We start from the raw sequence: 23,146 nt of genomic DNA, 5'->3' as shown, positions 1-23,146 counted from the left end.
TTTAAAAATATCAAAAAGGTTTTGCTTAAAAAAACAAAACAGCAGTGGCAGTTTGGCAGTCTTGGGATTTGAACCCACAACCTTCAAATTAAAAATCCAAAATCCTAATCACTGAGCTACTATTCAGGACATTGACATGGATGACTACAGCGACGGGAGCTCACACCAAGTTTAACTTATTCAGAAAGATTCAGAAATTGATAGTATGGTCTTTCTCGGAAGCCTCATTTACGAGTTGGAATCGAAAAGTTTTCTGTTTATCAACTTCTACTATCTACGTTTCCACACTATCACCTTACAAATAGTCCCCTGGACAGCAATGCAGTGCTCCCTGCGTTCGTGTCCTGGAAGTCTTCTTTTCGTATCCTGTCCTGCGATTCGCACTGGATTTCCGTAACGGTGTCAGAATGCCGATCTTTAAGCCGGCTCTTCGTCTTCGGGAAGAGAGCAAGGTCTGCAGGAGCCAAACCTGGCGAGTAGGGTGGGTGCGGAAGTAAGATTGTGTGGATTGTTCTCCGATGATCATAATGCACGAGTTGCTAAATGATTTCGACATTTCCGGGGGTTGAGCCCGTTGAAGGTCTTCTCTCGTAATTTTCCAGTGAACGACTCGTTGCAGCATCGCCGTATGTCAAAAGTATGTCATGTCAAATGTCTCTGTAGCAGATTTGCCCTGTTTCACACAAAACTTCAACTTGGTAACACTTGGTCAGGAAAGCACCAGTTAGCACCATTAGTCTCGAAACTTTCGCCGTGTATGTTATAACTCCAAAATTTGGATCAGATATTTATTCAGAATTACACTAGAAAGACTGCCACCAGGAAGGAGGAAAAGAGGAAGGCCAAGAAGAAGGTTCATGGATGTGGTGAGGGAAGACATGCAGGTAGTTGGTGTAAAAGGGGCAGATGTAGAGGACAGGGTGTTATGGAGACGGATGATCCGCTGTGGCGACCCCTAATGGGAGCAGCCGAAAGAAGAAGAAGAAGAAGAAGACACTAAAAAGACTAAAGAACACTGTGGGAGGACTTGGAAGATTTCGTCCCCACTAAAGTGATGTGCATTAATAATCCTGTAGCTTGCACCTAAAACAGATCGAAACAGTTTCTAAAATGTAATTAAAGTTCTATTCAGACAGTGTTAGTGTCACACACACACACACACACACACACACACACACACACACACACACACACACACCCGCCTGAAGCCTGTGTTTATCCACTGCCATCTGACATTTCTACACGTCGCTCAGCATAAACACACACATTTAATGACCAACATTACGATTCTAGACGTCTCCGAATTCAAGGGCAAGTCTGCACTAACGCCACTTAAAGAGATGATTTTTTTCAGTTCGGCAGCACGCCTGAACCTCTTGTAGATAAAGAGTGTGTTGTGATAAGGTAGAAGGAACGTCGGTTTCACGAAGAGCAGACACACAGTTGGGAAATTACAAGGCAGTGATAGAACTTGGTTAAGAGCTTTCCAGCACTGAAGACTACAGTCGCTTGACTCCACTGTTCACTTTAAAAGAAAGGCAGGCTAATGTGTTTCATATATATATATATATATATATATATATATATATATATATATATATATATATATATATATATAAATAAATATAAAGAAGATCACAAAACATCTTGAGTCAAACGACATCGTCCTGTGTACATTGGGACCTGTGCAACTGGTGCTATTCCTACCATGTGCTTTAACCGAATGTCCTCTGAGAGGACACATTAGGTGAAAGTTCTCGGCTAGTAACATGACCTTGAACCACATTAAATACACAGTATTGCTATGCCGCTTTTTTAGGTTCCTTGGTGGTCTAGTGGTTAGGATGCGGCGCTCTCAGCGATGTGGCCCGGGTTCGATCCCCGGACAGGGAACCAACCCCAGCCATTAGGGTTGCACAAGCCTTAGTGCGGGTCCCGAGCCCAGATAAATGGGGAGGGTTGCGTTAGGAAGGGCATTCCTAAAAACATGTGCCAAATCAAACATGTGGATGATCCGCTGTAGCGACCCCTAATGGGAGAAGCCGAAAGAAAGTTTTTTTATAGCTATGCTGCTCCTTGTTTGTGGAATCTACTTCCTCATTGAATCTTGTTGAAAGAAATGCATCTTTTTAGGCCGACATATTAGTGATACTGTATATGTACCTCTTTTTGTTTGTATATGCAGGGTTTCCACTCTAAGCCAAATGTCCTGACTTTTCAATGAAAGTCAGGAAAAAAAAAGTCAGGAAATTTCACATTTGGCTTAAAGTGGAAACGCTGCCTATGCAGAATTTCCTTGACCTATACTAGACAGAAAAACAGGCCTCTGTTGTGCTAAGCACTGAGCAGACAAAAACTGGCCACAGACAGTATTTGAAATCCATCCATTTGCAAAAACCTTGTCAATCTTTTCAATTAGCCAAAGATGATGCTCCTTTTGGCTTCAAACGGGTAGCATGCTTCTCACTGTTTGTGTGGCTGTGAAGTGGTCCCTCTCCCATATTTGATAGCTCTTTTCTGATGTCTACTTTTTAACACCCAGTCTTTAAAATGATTATTTTTGTAGCCAAAGCTCTTGAAATGTAAATTTTTCTTGTCTTTCCTTGCCTTAGCTAACAGGTACAGACTGGTGATTGCGTAACTACAATTTAAAGCGACAAATAAAAATCCCTGATATTCCATGATTTGGGAAAAAATATATATAAAATGTAAGACTTTTAATGTCTGGAATAGAGCTTTTAAGATTGAACGAAAGTCCAGAAATTCCATGACCTGTAGGAACCCTGTCTAGTGTTTTATTCTTTCAAAGTATTGTTGTTTTCTGTGTTTTAACTGTATGTAGGTGTCCTTGAGTGTCATGTAAAGTGCCTATAAATCAAATCTATTATTATTATTATTATTATTATTATAGACTAAAGTATTGAGACACCTGACTTTCCAGCCATATGTAGTTGTTCCCCAAATACAAATTTGCTGCCACAAAATTGTACTAAAGCATAAAAATTTCCTTGAACTAGGAGACCCAAACCTGTTCCAGTATGACAATCTCTATGAAGATATGCTTCACATGGGTTGGAGTGGAAGATCTCCTGCTATCGAGCTTCACAACTCTATTAAAGAACTTTGGGATGAATTGAAACACTGACTGCACCCCAGGCCTCCTCACATCACCGACAGTACATCAGTACCTGATCTTTCAAACACCCTTGTGGCTGAAGGAGCACAAATAGTGATCTATAGATCTATACTCACTGCACTCAGGCATCATGCACTTCTCCACTTCCTCTAGCTCAACTCGGCATGGAGAGCCAGTGTACGTGGACGTCTTCAGCATCCTTGCCCTCTTCTTCATCCCCACACCACAGCTCACGCTGCACGGCTCCCAGTCGGCCCACTCTGTCACGATACAGCTACTGGACGCTAGTGCGTGCAACACACACACACAAACAACACACACACACACACACACACACACACACACACACACACACACACACACACACACACACACACACACACACACGCACACACACACACACGCACACACACACACTCTTTCGGTCACCAAACATTCTATATGAATCATTTTATTTGTCATCCATTAATAACACCAGTGATAAAATGTATAAAATATGAATACAAACATAAAGTGATGTATAGTGCAGCTACATTGCGAACCTCAGCCTTTTGCAATGTTGCATTGTTTCTCCTGATTACAGCTTTCAGTCGTGTAGGATGAGGTGAGACGTGTGTGTAGGAAGATTGAGCATTAATGAGAGCCTGAGGAAGGAAGCTGCTCAGGTGATGTTGAGGTTTATGGAGGAAAGTCTCGCTGGAATTTATGTGACTTGATAATGATCATTACATGATGGAAATGTTTATAGTGAAGCGTCTGTGTTTCTACATAAAGACAAACTTGTTTTTTCCTATAGTTTCATATTGCCATATATAGTTTGGCATAGCGATTTTTGACATTAGAAAAAAAACAAAAAAACAATAAACAGTTATTTACATTTATTCTGGTCAATGATTGTTAGTCATTTGCAAAATCTTAGAATGTTCACTACATTTTAATCAGTCTACTGGATTACTCTCAGATTATGCTCATTTCTCTACAACTGCTTTCTGTCAGTTTCCAGACATTCAAACTAGCAAGCAATTAAGCAAAAAGCAATGATTCATCAAAATCGATGACATGACGTTGATAACGTGTGTTGACTAGAAGTGGAAAAAAAAAATGAAAGTACTTTATAGCACAGTGAAATCCTTTTTCCGCATATCTCTACGATGTAAGGACGCTGGGGTTTGAGGGTTAAGGGCCTGCCGAAGCCCCAGGAGTGGCAACTTGGTGATACCGGAGCTTGCAATCAGTAAACTTGAGCTTTAGCCACTGAGCTACTGTACCACTTACCCAATACACAGTCAAATGTAGTAAAGTTTTCTAAAATACATATACATAAACAATTACTTAAATATATTACAGTTTTTCTCAGTTGTTTTGGAGCGTTTCAAAGATCAGAAATTCTCAAAACTATTTGTTTAACCTTCACATCATTTAGTCATTTGTGCACATAACAAAAAAAATTTTTTTTTTGTACATTCATTTAATCGATTGTGTACGAGTGTCTGCTGTTTCCTACATTATCAGTTGTTCATGTTGATCAAAATATATTCTACTGGTTTCACCTGAATAGTTTTAACCCCCAAAACAGTTCATTGTGTATGTAATTGAATGCAAAAGGGTTAAACCAGTTGTCAGAATCTGTCATCTAACATTCCTATTAAACTTAATGTGTTGAACTGATGAATCGTATGTAGTGTGACTTTTTTTCAGTTCCCCTCCCTATGTCTTGTAATCGGTTTACATTAACTTACGAAAAAACGTTTCCCGTGAAACAGTATAGAGACATTACAATAAAAAATAAAGCTTAGAAGATAGGAACAGGGTTTGTTGGCAGCTCTCTTGTAGCAGGCAGCTAGTACAGTTATCTGGCTTTGCTAATTTGTTAACCAAGATAGCAGAAATTCTCATTATAGTAATATTAAAAATATTACTATAAATATAATTTTTTATTATATTTGTTATAAAAAAAGAGCCCAATGGTCAATTTACACAATGTAATATATGCATATGTGGGAAGTGGTAGCTCAGTGGATAAGGTGGATAATCGGAAGGTCATGGGCTCGAATCCCTGTGCTGCCACTGCTGGGTCCTTTAGCAAGGCCCTTAACCCTGTGTTGTATAACTGTGTTGTATTAAGCACTATATGTAAAAAATAGATAATCAGTTTTAAAATCCAGCAGGCAGAGAGTATTTTTTTTCCAGAAGTTTCATGTGAGATTGGAACTAAAAACCTTTTAAAACTTACGGTGTTTAAACACACACACACACACACACACACACACACACACACACACACACACACACACACACACACACACACACACACTAAGCATGGTGACTCACAGCAGTCGTCGTTGACCACGCACTTCTCCGTTTCCTCCGTGGGCTCCCTGCAGCTCGAGCCGTCCTCGGGAAACACTTTAATGTAGCGCTCTCTGGACCTCATGCCCATCCCGCAAGTCGCACTGCACGGAGACCAGCTGATCCACTCAGACAGCATGCACGGAGACGCCTCTGCAGGACACCACACATTTTTGCTTACTGCTCCATAAAGGTCACAAGGCCTTGTACACACCCACAGGAAAGCCTGAGGCAAAACATGTCTATCACAGAACAAATTACTCATTCATAATGCAGAAAACAGGCCGTGGATAAAACCCAGGGACCGGCTCACTGCGTGCCACTGCGCAGCTGTTAGGTATAGATCTTCTGCATAACGATGCGCAGCACGGACACACGAGAAACACATTCGACAACACACTTTGGAAAGAAAAACGCTTTTTACTTGTCACATATACAGTGAAATTTTTCTTGGAGTGTTTAGGGCCTTGCTCAAGGGCCCAAAAGTGGCAGCTTGGAGATACTGGGTCTTGAACCCTCTCATTGGTAACCCAAGGCCAAAACTAGCATTTCCCCCTTGTGTTGAGATTCTAATGTCTCGCAGATTCTAATCTACACTCTATGCCAGGGGTCCCTGAACTTTTCCTTTCTTTGATGGGGGGTGGGTCGGTCTGTAACAGAAAATGACATTGCCTGGAGTGACTACCAGTATTATTGTGGAGATTTTATTATGATTTAAAATGCCTCGTAATGCTAGATACGTTTATTATACTGTTATGCACTGTACAGACAATTGAGCATTACTTTTCTAGAGATATATACTGTAGTCTATCTAAAAAGCATTATCCCTATCATAACCAAATTTTGGTTGGTGGGTGAATTAAACAAAAAATTTGGCTATGCTTATAACAAGACACACAAAAAAAAAAAAAAAAAACAAACATAACACTCCATGTAAAATAGTATTGAACTTTATATATATATAAAAAAAAAAAAAATTATGAAACATGAAAATGTTCTAAAGGAAATAATAATAAATATAATTATATCATTGATTAATTAATTTATTATTATTAATAAAAACAATATAGAGCTCTTTGTTCAGCCGCCGTCTCGCTTGTAAAAAAAACAGTACATGGCCTCAGTGATTCTCCTCTAGAGGCCGCTCTCGTAATGACAGCAGACAGCAATCCGGAAAAACTATTGATATTGATTCAATAGTTCCAGAAATACACTATCGATTCTTCAACTCCTGTTAATAACTAAGAGAATTTTTTTTTAAAGCCAATCCTTATTATCAAATACAGATATGATATGAGTAAAACATATATTTAAAAAATGGCATTGTTCAGAAAACGGTTGCAAATGTGGGGACGGCCTGCCTTACACTGATGAACTCACAAAGTTTCTTTGTATTATTTGTTTTATAAGTGTGACATTGTTCTGGTTATTACACCAAGATGTCGAATGCGCATCTATAATTTGCAACCTAATGCTTTATTTGTACGGTTTCATTTGCAGATAATTAAAAAAGTATTCTACAATGCAGTGAAAAAGTATTTCCTGAATTTAATTTTTTTTTGCATTAGACATCTTTCTTCCCTTTAAAAAAATGAAATCATCATTCATCAACTGCATTTTGTATTCATTCAGGTTTCTTTGTGTCATATCAACATTTGCTCGATGATCTGAATCATTTCATTGTGACTAATGAGCAACACTCTGAGAACAAATACTAAACTAGAAGTGCATTTGATAGTCATGAATAAAATATTCTCTGGTAGCTTTGGTAACTTTGTACCCTATTAACACCTGTTCAAGTCCTTGTCGTTAATTGTAGATAATAGATGTAATCGATTATGCAATTTGGGAGCTATTCTTTAAGATTGATGTGTTGAATATCGAACATTATTTCTGTGTGTGTCAAAAAAAATAAAAAAAGGTAAAATCCTGAATATCACAGCAGAACAGCTATGCAGCTAACTTGAGATAAAAACCCATCTGGAATAAAAAAGTACAGAGTATCAGTGGAGCATTTTTTTCATTTCTTTTTTTACCTCCCAACCCGTCAAGCATAAAACACACTCGCTTCATCAATGGTTCCCAATTAGCCCCAAAGTCGAAGCTTTGTAAATAGATTTCTTACCCAACAAAACGAATGAACTTTGGGCCAATTCTCAATAGATTTTCCCAGCCTCCTGAGACTGATTGGCAAGCTGTGTTAATGAAGCACAACTAAGCGAATCATTAATAAGAGATGTAAATTAATAATGCCGTGCTGAGGGGGGACTCCAGCGCCAGCCACACCGTCCCTGGTGCCAGTCAAGCCCATCATAAATCAATGTGAACGGCTAACGGACCATTAAATAAAAACAAAGCAGCACAACTTGCAGTGTTAATCGATTGAGAGCTTCAGAGGGAAAACTAAAGCCTGCAATGACTGGAAGAGGACACAGCGAACAGAGACCCTGGAAGAATGAGAACAAATCGCTGGGTCAAAGGACAGAGATAGAGTGTTAAAGATAGATGCAGCAAGAACAAATATGGTTCCCGGAACCCTCCCATGCGGAAAGACTGTTAATGGGAATTTATGTGGCTAGCAACTAAATGTACTGGGTATTTTTAATAAGAAAGTCATAACTTGTATATGATTATAATCCTCCCTGCTAATATTAGTGAGCTAGCTAACATGGATTACGCTGCTTGAGTAATTTCATAAGCACATTCTTAGACATTCATCATCTCTGCTAATGCTAGTCAGCTAGCTACCATGAGCTAACCTGGCATGTTTGGTGAGCAGATTTCCAAGCTATTTTCATATATAATGTACAGTTTTGGCTGCTAATGCTAGACGGCTAAACTAAAATGTTCAGCAAAAGCTGACAGGATTTCTGTGAAGTTCTGAGAGAATTTTCATGACAAAGATATATTTTCACAAAATCTCTAATGACTGAATTTCTTTGGGGAATTTAAAAAAAAAAAAAACATAAAAAAATATTATCTACTTACGCTAGTCAGTTAGCTCCCATGAGCTAACATGATATGTTTACTGAGGATATTTTTAACCATTTCCATAAAAAAGTTACTAAAAACTGCTAATGCTAGTCAGACAAGCAAAGCGATTAGCTAAGCTGATACGATTTCCGGGATGGTCTGAGAGAATTCTCAAGAGATCTTTTTAGCTGGGTACCATGCGCTAACTTTGCAATAGTCGAATTAAAAAAATGATTGTATTTTAAATCTTAACCAGTGCAGGATTAAAGATTGAGAGATCTCTGACAGAAACGTGAACATATTTAATCATCAATGCTTATGCTAGTAAGATATCTAATGTGACAGGGTCTCTTTATTTGACCTAAACCAGCTCAGATCCCAATGCTGAAATGTTAGAATGTTCTGTATGTGTATAAAAGCTGTTTTACTTATATCTAATAATATTTGTAATACTTAGTGTGTAATATCATGCGTTTAAAACTCAAAACCTTTGGGATATGACTTTTATACACTGTATTAACACATTTTTCATATTTTTTCATATTTTCAGGAAATATATTTGTTTCTGGCAGAAAGTTTAGCTTAGCTTCCTACAGCGTACTTTCAAAATGCATTAATAAACTTTGTTGAAAATTTGCAGATTTCCTAGTGTTACAGGCAGGAAAGGAAATTGCCTCAGTAAGTGTGGGTGGTGGTGGTAGAAGGGGGTTACGGGAGCAATGGGCATATTTAACTCCATTGTGGCTTTCTGATGCCTCACTATATTTGAACCTGCTAATTTGCCCAATTCCCCTCTGATTTTACAACCATCTGCATCAGATATACCGTTATTGCTTTTCACAAATTTAGCAGCCACCTTATTTTCATCTCCCCAGTAAAGCCGAGACATGCAGAGAGAAATACAGTAGTTCAGTGGTTCAAAGAAAAAATTTTCAAAAGTTCAATCAGCAAAGGTGAAAACCTCCCATCAATTCCTGTAAACGAAATGCAATTTCTACCACCAGGTTCAAAACTTCTTTGTTCACAAAAAAGGAAATACATTTTCTACACTGGAGTTGGGGAATAAGCCACGATTTACCGTCAACCCTTGAGAGAAGATCAGATCAGGTGAATCCAGAACATGGACAAGACGTTTATTTGTACCTTTAACCTTCGAGAAATACAAAAAGGGCTGAAATGAACATCTAAACTTTACAAACTTTCACAGACCTTTAGATGTAGTGAAAAAGTGCGAGTCAATTTCATGTTTTCCGTACCTGCACCTCACTAAAACAAGATTCACTCAAACTTTTTGAGTCTTTTTATTTCATACAGTATGAACCCAATCTAAAGTTGCACCCTTAGAGGGAGAGAGACGCTCCTATAAACCTTTTTTATTTATTCTCAATTTATTTACAATTTATTTTCAACTTTATTTTTTTTTTGTTCCCGACTGTCAAACCACTTCAGCAAAAACTCTGTTTTGCACTTCTCCTTTTCTCCACTCTTGTCTCGGCTCGGCTCGCTTATGATGTCCATGCTGAGATCTTCAGTTCATCTGCACTGGGACGATGATACAAATATGCTCTCTGAGGTTTGCTCAAACCACAATCCTTCCTTAGATATACTCCATCCAATCTAATGTGTCCTAATTAAAGATCAGTCTCCATCCATGATTTAAATAAAATAACTTCTACCTTCTCAGGTACTACAGATCTACCTCAACCTTCAGCTGAGATATTCTGAAAAAGGAATCAAGTTAGTCAAGTCGATTTCAACAATATATACAGTGGTGTGAAAAAGTCCTGATTTCTTATTTTTTTGCATGTTTGTCACACTATAATGTTTCAGATCATCAAACTAATTTAAATATTAGCAAATGATAACACAAGTGAACACAACATGCAGTTTTTAAATTAAGATTTTTAATATTGAGGGAAAACAAAATCCACAACTACATGGCCCTGTGTGAAAAAGTGTTTGCCGACCGACCAAAATTACCCCAAGAGCACAGCGACGATTCATCCAAGAGGTCACAAAAGACCCCACATCAACATCCAAAGAATTGCAGGTCTCACTTGCCCCGGTTAAGGTCAGTGTTCATGACTCCACCATAAGAAAGAGACAATGAATGGAAAATGAGAAAAATGGTCTGCATGGCAGAGTTCCAAGATGAAAACCGGTGCTGAGCAAAAAGAAAACATCTTGATGGTCCCCAACACTTTTGGGAAAATACTCTGTGGACTGATGAGACAAAAGTTTGGACCACTACGTCTGGCGTAAAAGTAACACCGCATTTCAGAAAAAGAACATCACACCAACAGTAAAATATGGTGGTGGTAGTGTGATGGTCTGGGGCTGTTTTGCTGCTTCAGGACCTGGAAGACTTGCTGTGACCATGAATTCTGCCGTTTACCAAAAAAATCCTGAAGGAGAATGTCCGGCCATCTGTTCCTGACCTGAAGCTGATTCGAACTTGAGTTCTGCAGCAGGACAATGATCCAAAACACACCAGCCAGTCCACCTCAGAATGTGTGTGTGTGTGTGTGTGTGTGTGTGTGTGTGTGTGTGTGTGTGTGTGTGTGTGTGTGTGTGTTTATTTAACCTGCACTCACCCTCTTCGCTACAGCCGGGTGCCATACACGGCTCGAAGTCCTGCGTGTGAGGGCACGGCAAACCGGCGTCCAGCTGAGCCTTCAGCATCCTCTGCCTCATGCGCAGACCCTTTGCGCACGTGGATGAGCTGCACGCCGACCACGGAGACCAGTTCGAGTAGATACACGTCTCCGAAGTGCTGTCTCCTGTGGAGAGGATTGTCAGAGAAGTGAATTATTACTTACAGATGTAGAGAAATGAAAGTAGCCGTGTGGACAAGCGGATTTGCATTTTTGCATTTTTGTACACGGACTATAAATCGACCTCAAAAAACAAGTGAAGAGAAACAACAGAATTTGGGTTTGCAGCCAGTTTTCCACCTTGAAGGATACATCACTGGAAACTAAACTACAAGAGACAGCCACGAAGCCCAGAAAAGAAGATTTCTGAATGCTTGATGAAGTAAATGCGTACTAAGTCTTTTTTTTTAATGTGTAAGTTGCTTCCAGGACAATAAAAAATGAATGAAAATGAATATTTCAGATTAAAGATAATCAACAGCTTAGTATAAAACATCATAAAAACCTCATATTTGGTCAATAATTCCTTTTAGACTTACAACTTAAGTCGAATATACCCTGTAAAAACCACCTAAACTCCCATAAACCTCTTTACGCAACCTCATAATGTCGCTTGATACCTTATCTTCCAGGGATATACAGGGTGGTATCAGAAGGTTTCGAGACTAGCTCTCTTTATAAGAAAGTACTTCATTCATCTATGTTTCCACACTATCACCTTCAATATAGTCCCCTCGCACAGTAATACAGTGTTCCCAGTGTTCCTGCCACTTCTGGAATATGTACTGAAAATCTTCTCCTACATTTCAAGCACCTTCTGGGATTCACGCCGAATCTCCGCAACGTTGTCAAAACGATGACCTTTGAGATGGATCTTCATCTTCGAGAAGTAGGTGAAGTCCGCAGGAGCCAAATCTGGCGAGTAGGGTGGGTGGGGAAGTGAGATCATGTCCGGCAATCATTGTGCACGAGTTGCCTAATGGTTTAGATTTTTTTGGGGGTTGAGCTTGTCGAAGGTCTTTCTGATGTTTCGTTGTCTTTTAGTGATGTTCTTCCGCTCTTGAAGAGCAGGTCACTGAAAACACCTTGAACGACTAATTGCAGCAACACCGTAGGTCAAACATGCATGCCGCTTAGTAGCACCAACACTAGCGGGTGGAACTTGTATCCCTGTAGCGATGGGGACAAATATCAAATTTTCCAAGATGAAAGACAGTAAATAACGCTTGCATGAAGTGTGAATCAACTGCCATGACATGATCACTGGAACTATTGTACGGAAGGTCAAGTAAAAAGCACATTTAAAAATGAAAGCTTTTTAATAATTAAAAAATAAAATAAAACCACATTATTTGATATATTTTAGAAATTATTTATTGGAAAGCTGTAGCTCAGTGGTTAAGGCTCTGGGTTACTGATCTGAAATTCAGAGGTCCAAATCCCAGTATTGCCAAACTGCCACTCTTGGGGCCCCTGAGCAGGGCCCTTAACCTTCTCTGCTCCACAGGTGCTGTAATATGGCTGATCCTGTTCTCTGACCCCAGCTTTATAATATTTCAGGGATTATCTACTGTAAATTACATGTGAAAAGTATAAAGCTTTTTTCTTATCGTAATTATATATATTTTAGGGAGCAGGTTGAGAAGAGCCTGGAGAGGTGGAGGTACGTGCTGGAGAGAAGGGAAATGAAAGCCAGTAGGATTAAGACAGAGTACATGTGTGTGAATGAGAGGGTGGGCAGTAGAGTGGTGCGGTTGCAGGGAGAAGAGGTGGAGAAGGTGGAGGAGTTCAGGTACCTGTGGGTCAACAGTGCAAAGTAATGGAGAGTGTGTTAGAGAAGTGAAGAAAAGAGTGCAGGCAGGGTGGAGTGGGTGGAGAAGAGTGATAGCAGGAGTGATTTGTGATAGAAGAGTATCTGCGAGAGTGAAAGGGAAAGTCTATAGGACTGTGGTGAGACCTGAGATGTTGTATGGTTTAGAGACAGTGGCATTGAGTAAAAGACAGGAGGTGGAGCTGGAGGTAGCAGAGCTGAAGATGTTGAGGTTTTTGTTGGGAGTGATGAGGATGGACAGGATTAGAAATGAGTTTAATAGAGGGACAGCGCATGTAGGACGTTTTGGAGACAAGGTGAGGGAGGTGAGATTGAGATGGTTTGGACATGTGCAGAGGAGGGACATGGGGTAAATCTGTAGGAGAATGCTGAGGATGGAGCCACCAGGAAGGAGGAAAAGAGGAAGACCAAGGAGGAGGTTCATGAATGTGGTAAGGGAAGACATGCAGGTGGTCAGTTTGAAAGAAACTGTGAATGAGTCGCTGTGGTGACCCTAATGGGAGCAGCTGAAAGAAGAAGAAGACATTATTTTATATATTGTAGCACTATTGTAATTTGTTACTTTACTTAAGTAGCTTTTTTTTATGTATCTGTAAAGACATTTTCTTTAACTTTACTACATTTTAAAGTCAAATATCTTGGTTATAACTCAACTAAATTTTGCAAAATCAGTCTTTGGTTTTATTTATGAGGAAAACATGTAACCGGTCAAACACGCAGCGGGTGACCAATCAGGGTCGAGGGCACCCTCTATTTTGAACTTGTTTAGATTGCCGCTTGGTGTATCTACTGATCAACAACATACAGTTCAGCATCAGTTCAACACCAAGCAGAACATCTAGAGAGGAATAAATGATGAAGAAACTCCAGAATCAAACTCGCCACAACACCTGTGGCCTCATTCACATGATTTATTTGAAGGACTTGGAGTAAAAGGAGGTTTTGTGCTCATGATCATTTTAATATCAATCAGTGTTTGAGTCATTAATATCATTTTATAAATAGATCAGTGTGCTGAGAGTCACATTCGAGTCTTTTTACATGAACTGAGTTGATTAAGCAAAGAGTCTGGTAATAAAAATGATAATAGGAACATTATAGGAACATTATGGCCATAATACATTCTAGTATTTTAAATACTAGTACATTTGAAGGCAAATACCTTTGTACTTTTACTTAAGTGAAAGTTTAAAGGGACTTTTACTATTACTGGAGTGATATTTTGTCTCTACTTTAACTCAAGTACATGGTTTAGCCTATTAGCCAATGCAGACAAAGTGAACTTTTACTGAGATGAGAGCAAGAATAGAATCTATCCAGCACCGGGATGGGGTTATGCCTTAGGCTTTTTATTCCTTTTCCCCTCATTTTGATGCTTCCTCACTTTTAGCATTAGGGACCTTCAAACTCTGGGCTTGAAATAAAACATTATAAATGTAAGGTCTGGATTTTTTTTTACTTTCATTTATTTTCTAAAAATAGAAAGAGAGAGAAAAAAAGCAAATAATTACGAGAATGCTTTGAACTGCTATAAAACCTGACTTGCTTTTCCTTTTCATTAGGACACCGATATCCTGCTCTGAACGTTAGCTGAGATGTGATACGATCTGATACGCACGTTCTCTTCATTGGTCTTGATTAAAGTTCATTTGGGATTATCAACCGACATACACTCCCCAATGCCCCAGTAAAATTGCCTCGGGTGTTCGGAAAACCGAGGCAATGTTGTGAATGGTGGTGGCGAAGGTACATCTCAAATTATCTTTTAATAATCCTTAAATATCCGTAAGTGACAGGTCAATAGCGTCGACCAATCAGCATGCTCGGCATGAAGCGGCGATGGTTTGAGAAGGAAAACGATGTAGTTATTTGAATAAGGGAGGACGTCTACAGAAGATCTCATTACTACAGAAGTAATTAGGTTGTTTAAGAGCTTGTAATGGATTGAAGCCGGCTGAGTCCGATAAAAATGTTACGTTGGGAAGTTATTTATCTGAAAAATACGCAGAGGTTCCACATTTTTAAAGATTTTTTAAATCTTGGCTTATTTTATGGTGGCTCTGGGGTGGAAGTCTCTGGGTTACTAAAAAGAACATTAAGGGGTTGAGTTTACACTAATATGGTTTGGGCCCTTGAGCAAGATCCTCCCCTCTCTGCACCATGGGTGTGTCATGGCCAGTGTTGGGCAATAACGCGTTACTAGTAGTAACTAATTACAGTAACTAATACTGTAACGCATTACTTTTTAAATAAAGTAACTCCATTACCGTTAGCGTATGGGGTGTTACACATTACTTTTATAAATGAATTAATTTCAGCTGAAGTGTAGCCTACAGACTAACCTGTTTACAGCAGCGACACGCTGTAGGATTGGTGGATGAACCACTGTAAACACGAAGAAGACGCACTGTGGGCGTGTCTCCGTTTATTCAGGTCTGTGCGGCAGTAATGGCGAGTCGAAGCGAGAGCAAGACGAGTTTCTCAAAGTGGAAATATGCTCATTATTTCACTTTAGTTGAGCATAAAGACAAAAACTTTTTAGTCAAATGTAAGCTGTGTCTTTCTGTTTCGAAGCTCGTATCTACTGCGATAAACAGCAATTCCAATCTGTTGAAGCTGCTCCAGAAACTCCATGCTAGAAGCTAGAAGCTAACCGGGTGTTCTGTTGTGCATTGTTGATAGTTTTCATACTTAAGCTGTGAAAGGAACATTTTTAAGAGCTCAACACAACAGCTTTTATGATGCAAAAGCCACTTTAGTTTTTGATTCTGAATCTATTATTCAGCTTGTTTTGTTATTTATTTCAGAAATCCTTGTGATATATTCAGTTTTTAAATGAAGTAACTAGTAACTGTAACTAGTTACTATTACTTAGTAACTAGCACAACACTGGTCATGGCTGTGTCATGGCTGTGCATTGACTTCACACACTTTCGAACAAGCTGGGATAAGAGGTGCAAAGAATATCACATGTGACTACTAATGCTTTTATTTATAACTAACAGAAAAAGAACAGGAAGTGAGAAGGTGGGAGAGGTGCAATTGAGATGATTTGGACATGTGCAGAGGAGGGACATGAGATATATCAGTGGAAGAATGCTGAGGATGGAGTCGCCAGGCAGGATTAAAAGTGTTAAGCCAAGAAGGAGGTTTATGGATGTGGTGAGGGGAAGACCTGCAGGTAGTTGGTTTGAAACAGTGTTAGACGAAGTACACAAAGCGTGTAGTTGAGTTAAGATTCACTCGGTAAAATACGACTCCAGTAACAGTGTCTATTTAAACTTGAGTAAATGTACAAAAGTATTTGCCTTTGACTGCACTTAAGTATCCAAAATACTATGATTTATTACAGCTATAATGTTCCTATTATCATTTTTGTCATTGCTTAGTTTATGTAAAAAGACTCTCAGCAAACTGATCTATTAATTGAATGATATTAACGAGTCAAACACTGATTGATTTCTATTCAAATGATCAGGAGCCCAAAACCTACTACTTAAAGAAATCATGTGAATAAGGCAACAGGTGTTGTAGCGAATTCGAGTCTGAAGTTTCTTCATCATTTATTTCTCTCAAAATGTTCCGCTTGCTGTTGAACTGACGCTGAACTGTATGTTGGTGATAAGTAAATTCACCATGCGCCAATCAAAACACGTTTAAAACAGAGCGTGCGCTCTACAACGCATGCTGGCTCGCTGTATGCTTGGCCAGTTAAGAGTTTATCTGCTCATAAATGAAAAAGAACGACTGATTTCGCAAAATGTAGTTGAGAAAAAAAGAATGATATTTGACTTTGGAATGTAGTCAAGTCAAGTCAAGTCAAGTTTATTTTTATTGCGCTTTTCACAAGAGACATTGTCTCAAAGCAGCTTTACAGAAATCAACACTCAAGGTGAACGGTGTGCATTTATCCCTGATGGCTGTGGCAAGGAAAAACTCCCTTAGATGTTATGAGGAAGAAACCATGAGAGGAACCAGACTCAACGTCATGTAGTGACGTTACAGTAAAAGTCTCCCCAAATAAAAAGACTTTGGTAAGGTACAGATACGCGAAAAAGCTATTAAAGTACAGCAACTAATTACATTTACTTCCTTACTGTACACCACTGGTATAAAAGATGCAGATGGAGAGCACAGGGTGATATGGGCGCAGCTGAAATACGAAGAAGAAGCAGCAAGAACAGGAAGAAGTGAGTTAAATAGCACAAAAGAACACTGTCAGTGTAGTCGTCAAAGCCTAAAAATCCCTAATCACACACATAAAAGCCTAAACATTAAATGAGTAATGCCTCTTCCCTCATGGGGAAACTTCAGCCTGGGAAACTTTGCACACATCTGCGAATTACAATCCGGGGTTATCTATAAGACGCTAGAGGTCGAAGACGTGTCTCAGCGATTTTTCTTTTAGTTTTGCTCTAATTAGGGGAACCGAACCACAAGGTGGCATTTAGGAAAGTTTCCCAAAGACCTCGACAACGATCCGACTCCAGGTTTATCTTTCACTCCTTTATCGTTCTGTTTTTCGAACCACTGAATCATCCGGATAGCAACGGCACCTAATTTACAAGGGCTGCAAATTAGCACCGGAGCGCTTCCCGATCGTAAATCACGGCCCCCGGTTGCGTGGGGCTTATCGAGCTCTGAGAGACACCTCCGGAGGTTTATACAAGGAATCCTGCATGCTGTCTTGTTAATTCAACTGTCCGGAGAAACTCTCTGCATGGAGATAAGGAAGAGAGAGGCTCTACGCACCCTCCTCAGTCTCCTCCTGGGCTATATCGGCCACGATATCGTCCACCGTGTCTGGAACCGTGTTGCACTGCTCTCCCTGAGGATTGAAGAACACACAGTATCATCGTTAGATCGCAATCTGTGGTAAACAGAAAGTCTGTCTGCGAGCCAAAAATAAAAAAGCCTCGTCTTCATTCCGACATCTCCCTGAGAGCCAGAACTCGTCCCGGCACCGAGGCAGACACGAAACATCTGTTTTCTGGGAAGCCGAATATGAAAAAAAATTGGAAAGAGAGGAAGGAACCAAACCCAGAATGGCCTAAATGCCTTTTTTGCACATTTGGATTGGTGACTAATGGCTGCGTGATTTTTCAGAAGTTTAGCGTTATGCTACGGGGTTGAACTTTCTAGAACAAATGAACTGTGCGTGACTGGGTGTGCAGTCCCAGCCCGCTACATCAGCATGTAACAGGGCGCAGCTGCTCACGCTAATGTGCACAACAAATTAATCTTCGCTTTAGCAAATGCAAAAAAAATAAAATCATGGAGGAAAAAGAAATCACAGGAGGGAATACAATTTTTAGCTGCACTTTTACATGTACAGCATTTGGCAGATGCCCTGAGGTCAACCTACAATTGTCCTATTAATACAGTGTGGGTGAAAAATGGGCGATATTTAATGGCTATAGAACTTGGTGACCTTATTTCATGCAGGATGGTGCACCACCCCATTTTGCTCTTACTGTGTGTGCATGGTTAGACCAGCATTTTCCAGAATGTTGGCTGGGATGACCTCATGAATACCCTCCAAGAGAGAGGGGGGGGCTACGCAGAGGAGGAGGTGTACAGGACAAAGCCTCGCACACTGGAGGACATGGAGGCCCGGAATCAAGATGTACACTATCTGTTCACTTCAATAGATGTACTTTAGGTTTTGTTTTTTGTTTTTTTTTTATATTCAACATATTATAATTATAATTATAAGCAAAAATTCAACAGTTCTATTAATAATCTTGTCCAAAAAAGCCTGCTGAGATGAACAAAAAATAGTATCAATTCTGGAGGTTTTTCAAATGTTTTTCCAAGTTATTTATTTGAAAAAATACACAGGTTTAACTTTTAACTTTTTAATTTAATGCAAAGGGTGGCCCAGGGGTTGATGTCTCTGGCTTACTGATAAGAAGACTGCAGGCTGGTCATTCAGTACATACATACATATATACATGGTTTGGGTTTTTGACCCCTTAATAACCCTCACTGCACCAATCGTATAATTATTAGGAGAGATTATTTTATTAATCTGACAAATTTACAAACGTAAATCTGGGCATTGGATCCAAATAAATAAGCATTATAGATATTTGTTAGTGTACAGTATGTAGAATTATTATTTCTTTGGTTTAAATTGCAAGCAAAATCAGTTAAATGAGAAAATTAGACTGTAAAAGAAATGTCTTTGTTTTTTAAACAAAAGTTGCTACTGGATCACAAAATCATTATGGGGAAATGCCAAAAATTAAATGTATTATTAAAATAATAATTAATAATATATTAATAACCCTATATTGTTCATTAACGTGTTCATGTATATTCTTATTATTATATAATTTTTATATATTATTATATATAAAAATGTGTGTGTGTGTGTGTGTGTGTGTGTGTGTGTGTATTTGCATATTTATGTGCACTTGTAAATTTGCACAATAGCAACAATTTGAATTATCTGTTTGTATGTAAAAAAAAGATTAAAACCTGCAACTTTGTGTTGTACAAAAGCTTATAGATCCAAAAAACTTAAATTTATATCAGGCTTCTTTATATGCAAACAATACAATGTCTTTGTATACATGATCTCTGATATTCCATCCACCACATTACTGGCATTATATAGATCCTGTGTTTTCAGATATTAGCATACTAGCTACAAGACAGCTGTTTTAAACACATCAGCTAAAGGTAATTATTTATTACAACCTTCCTGGCAATCCTCTCCACCAGCACTCGGGCCAAGGGTGTTATTGGGCCTCCTGAAGGGTTATAGAAGGGGCTCTGGGGGTGATCAAGGCTGGTGAGGGGCCGAATCCGGTCCTGGGGGACTGTTGGCTTATTCGGGGACTAAATGAGAATGTGTGAGAGAGAGAGAGAGAGAGAGAGAGAGAGAGAGAGAGAGAGAGAGAGAGAGAGAGAGAGAGAGAGAGAAAAAGAGGGGAAGAGAAAGAAAGGTAAAAAGTGAGTCATTGCTGAATGCCATCTGCCAGGGGGCTCCCACCTTTCATTTCCATCTGCATCGTTCATTCTTCTGTGTAATATTTGCTCTCCGAGTGATTTATAGTGCTGTTTTCCTCCGAGCTGCCCCCAGAGTCACCTGTTCGCTCCAGTCATTCCACACTAGCCTCCTTACACAGGAGGAAAAATCAAACGCCAACTGTTCTTGTTTGCTGAGGGTGTTTTACTTCGGTCAAATTTTTTGTCTGCAAAGGCCATCATCATGTTCAAACAGGAAGCAAATAAAATTCTACTTAACCAGCAGGTGGCAGCATCAGGGATGGCCACATGTACAGGACTGACATTTGAAACAACGTATATTCATATGAACAATTCAGACAATTCAGCGAAAGGAAAATGCAAAGCAGCTGTTCGTTCGTTTTCGTAATGCATTACACCTTGCCGTTATAACCGTGTTAATGTGCGATAATGTAGACTCGCGGCTGTCTGGTGCCATGCTCGCTAACTCTAAAACCTCAATCAAACAAGAGATACGAAACATTTACCATACACTTGTTTATCTGATTAAATCCGGAGGCTATTTAGTTGCGAGCGAGTACCTGAATATTAATCGTGTTTGTTTTGAAAAATATTATTTAGATGGTCGGCTCAATCAAAAAAACTTTCCATACAATTATTAAAGCTGTTCACATATGCTTAAGTGATCGGTGCTTTCACAAACTGTTACCTCCTTACTGCACCTACATCAGAACCAGACTTTACTAACACTCCCCCTAGTGGCTGAATGAGGACAGATCTCTACAAAATCCAGTGGAACATCTTCCCAGAAGAGGGCGAATCGTATCGCATTGGTAGCTGCTTCATGTGTATCTTTAATGTACCGTATTGTTGGCTAAACATCAAATTACGAAGTGCATCGACCACAGTTATGGAGATGCACATTCCTAAAATATATATAAAAAAAGCCATTGGTCTTCTGTTAATGCAGGGGAAATATGTTGGATGGCAGACTGACCTCATAGCTGTGTCCACTGTCTGTCCCGGCGTCCCATGGCAGCAGGTCCTTAGTGAGTCTCTGGACCCAGCCGCACTCAGCCGTGCACAAATCCTCAGCACTCAGACCCACATTCCAGTCAGGACTCGGGCCGAGCATAGTCAAGAAAGACATGAGGTGACGGGATCGGTCCACTGAGAACTCGGCCGAGGGAGCAGCACGTCTACAAAGAAAGAGAGAGAGAGAGAGAGAGAGAGAGAGAAAGAGAAAGAGAAAGGGAAAAGAGAGAAGAAGAAACAATATTACACCAAAAAAAGACACATTGAGAGGTGAAAGGAGAGATGGAGAGAAAAGAGGGACCAAGATATTAAAAGAAAATAAAAATAAAGAAGGAAGAATGAAAAACAGGTAGAGAGAGAGAGAGAGAGAGAGAGAGAGAGAGAGAGAGAGAGAGAGAGAGAGAGAGAGAGAGAGATTAAATATTAGGATGTGGAAATGATGAAAGAGAATAATCAAAGAAAAAAGAAATAGAGATAGAAAAGCAAAAGAAAGAAAGAAAGAAAGAAAGAAAGAAAGAAAGAAAGAAAGAAAGAAAGATTAAAAACATTATACCAAAAGAAAATGAACAGGGCCAAGATGATAGAAGAGGTAAAAAGAGGGATGGACAAAGAAAGAACAAGAAAAGAAAAAAAAACTGGGAAAAAGGAAAGAAGACGAAGAAAGTAATTAAATGATCGCACAAGGGAATGACGGAGGAAGAGATGAAATGAAATAAGGCCAAGATAATAAAAAGAGATTTTAAAAAATGGACAAAAGAAAGAAAACAGAGCAAGTGATGAAATGATAGCGAAAGAGAATGAAATAAGGCAGAGACAAAAGAAGGAGGGAAATGAAGAGGAAAATGGAGGGATGGAGGGCAAGAAGGGACTGAGTGAGTTAGAGAAACGAGAGACAAAAAGACAAAGAATGGGAGCGACGGAACAACAAAACAAAGAAAAAAGAACCTTATTTGTGTTGTGTAATAAGTGCGTTGTCGCATCAGCGAGCATTAAAATGAGAATCTTTTGTTGCGTGTTTTTATCCGGATGCTGAGGCGTGTTGTTTGGGACGTTCGGCTCTTTATGTGTGCGCATGCTGCGTCACGTCTCTGATGCCGTCTGGGCGGCCGACTGTGCGCTCTCGTGTCATTTCCATTGAGATAGCGCTTTGTACGGCGCCACAGATGGTAATTAATCACGTTAATTGTCCTGATTAGAAGCTCATCTCCAATGCAACTGCTGGCGGTACGGAGGCGTGGGGCCGGGGCCCTGGATCGCGCAGCTCTCAACGCCATCGATTAGCGTAAAATATTCATCATTTGACTTCCACACACTTCACACGTGAGAACTTAAAAAAACAAAACAAGACGCTTCTCTTTCTGTACTCTTTCTCTCTCTCTCATTTGGAGCTGTTTGATGACAAGCGTTAACGCCGCCTGTAAAACCCCTACGCGGGCTGGACGGCTAGTTCACAAGCTTCAGAACATGACTAGCATCCCAAACGCGGCGGCGTGAAATAATTTAGCCCTCGCGCACCTGAGTGTGCTTTTGAGGCCCAGCGGGAAGGCGTTAACTGAAGTGAGCTTGAAGCCGAAGATGGTACGTTGGAGTGCGCTTTGCTGGAAATGTGTCGCTCATCAAAAGCAGAAAGCCTTTATCTAAAAAAAAAAAACAAAAAAAAAACGCCACCTCAAATATTAACAGCATCATTAATGAAAGGAGGGAAAGGGAAGAAAATTCCACATGGCCAGCAGGTGCCAGGCACGAGCGCTCGTGGGGAAAGTCTGTCAGCCATACGGAGGAAAAAAATCTAAAGGTAAAGATCTCACACAGGGAGGAGAATATATGCATATACTACATCTTCTATTTAACCCGGATGAGAAAGTGTGACATGGCTGGCACGTAGCTAACAAGTGTACAATTAAATCAGGGAAAAAAAAAAACTCAAACGGTTCTTTTATTTTTCAAAATTGCAACACACAAGGCTGATGATTTCTTCAATCTGATTGGTCGGAAAACAGCAAAATTTTTTCCAATAGCAAAATAGGAGGTAATTTTTAATGCCCTCATTCTGACAACATTGTTTCTACGACGTATGCAAAGACTTGTACGTAACCAACATGCCACGTGATTCAATACAAAAATTACTTATTAGTTTACGTTTTGTTTTGGAAGGAATCACCAGTGTCGGCTTTATAATGGCTCCACATAATG

General features: G+C 39.6%; 1 protein-coding gene across 4 annotated transcripts in view; it reads right to left on the bottom strand.

Moving 5' to 3' along the window:
- The window catches only part of spon1b (spondin 1b), a 133,112-nt gene that overhangs the window by 8,462 nt on the left and 101,504 nt on the right, over window positions 1-23,146 (bottom strand). For all 4 annotated transcript variants that reach the window (XM_083561022.1, XM_083561023.1, XM_083561020.1 and 1 more), the window contains exons 8-13: window positions 20,916-21,117; window positions 19,649-19,789; window positions 17,696-17,771; window positions 11,053-11,238; window positions 5,468-5,638; window positions 3,253-3,420 (exon numbers count right to left, since the gene is read on the bottom strand). In XM_083561022.1, coding sequence (XP_083417148.1) covers window positions 3,253-3,420; window positions 5,468-5,638; window positions 11,053-11,238; window positions 17,696-17,771; window positions 19,649-19,789; window positions 20,916-21,117 — 944 coding nt within the window. The remainder of the gene's footprint in view (window positions 1-3,252; window positions 3,421-5,467; window positions 5,639-11,052; window positions 11,239-17,695; window positions 17,772-19,648; window positions 19,790-20,915; window positions 21,118-23,146) is intronic.

This window comes from Silurus aristotelis (genome assembly GCF_946808225.1).
Source record: "Silurus aristotelis genome assembly, chromosome: 14".
Classification (NCBI taxonomy): domain Eukaryota; kingdom Metazoa; phylum Chordata; class Actinopteri; order Siluriformes; family Siluridae; genus Silurus; species Silurus aristotelis.
The sequence above is the reverse complement of the archived record's forward strand: the minus strand, read 5'-3'. Positions and strand labels throughout refer to the sequence as shown.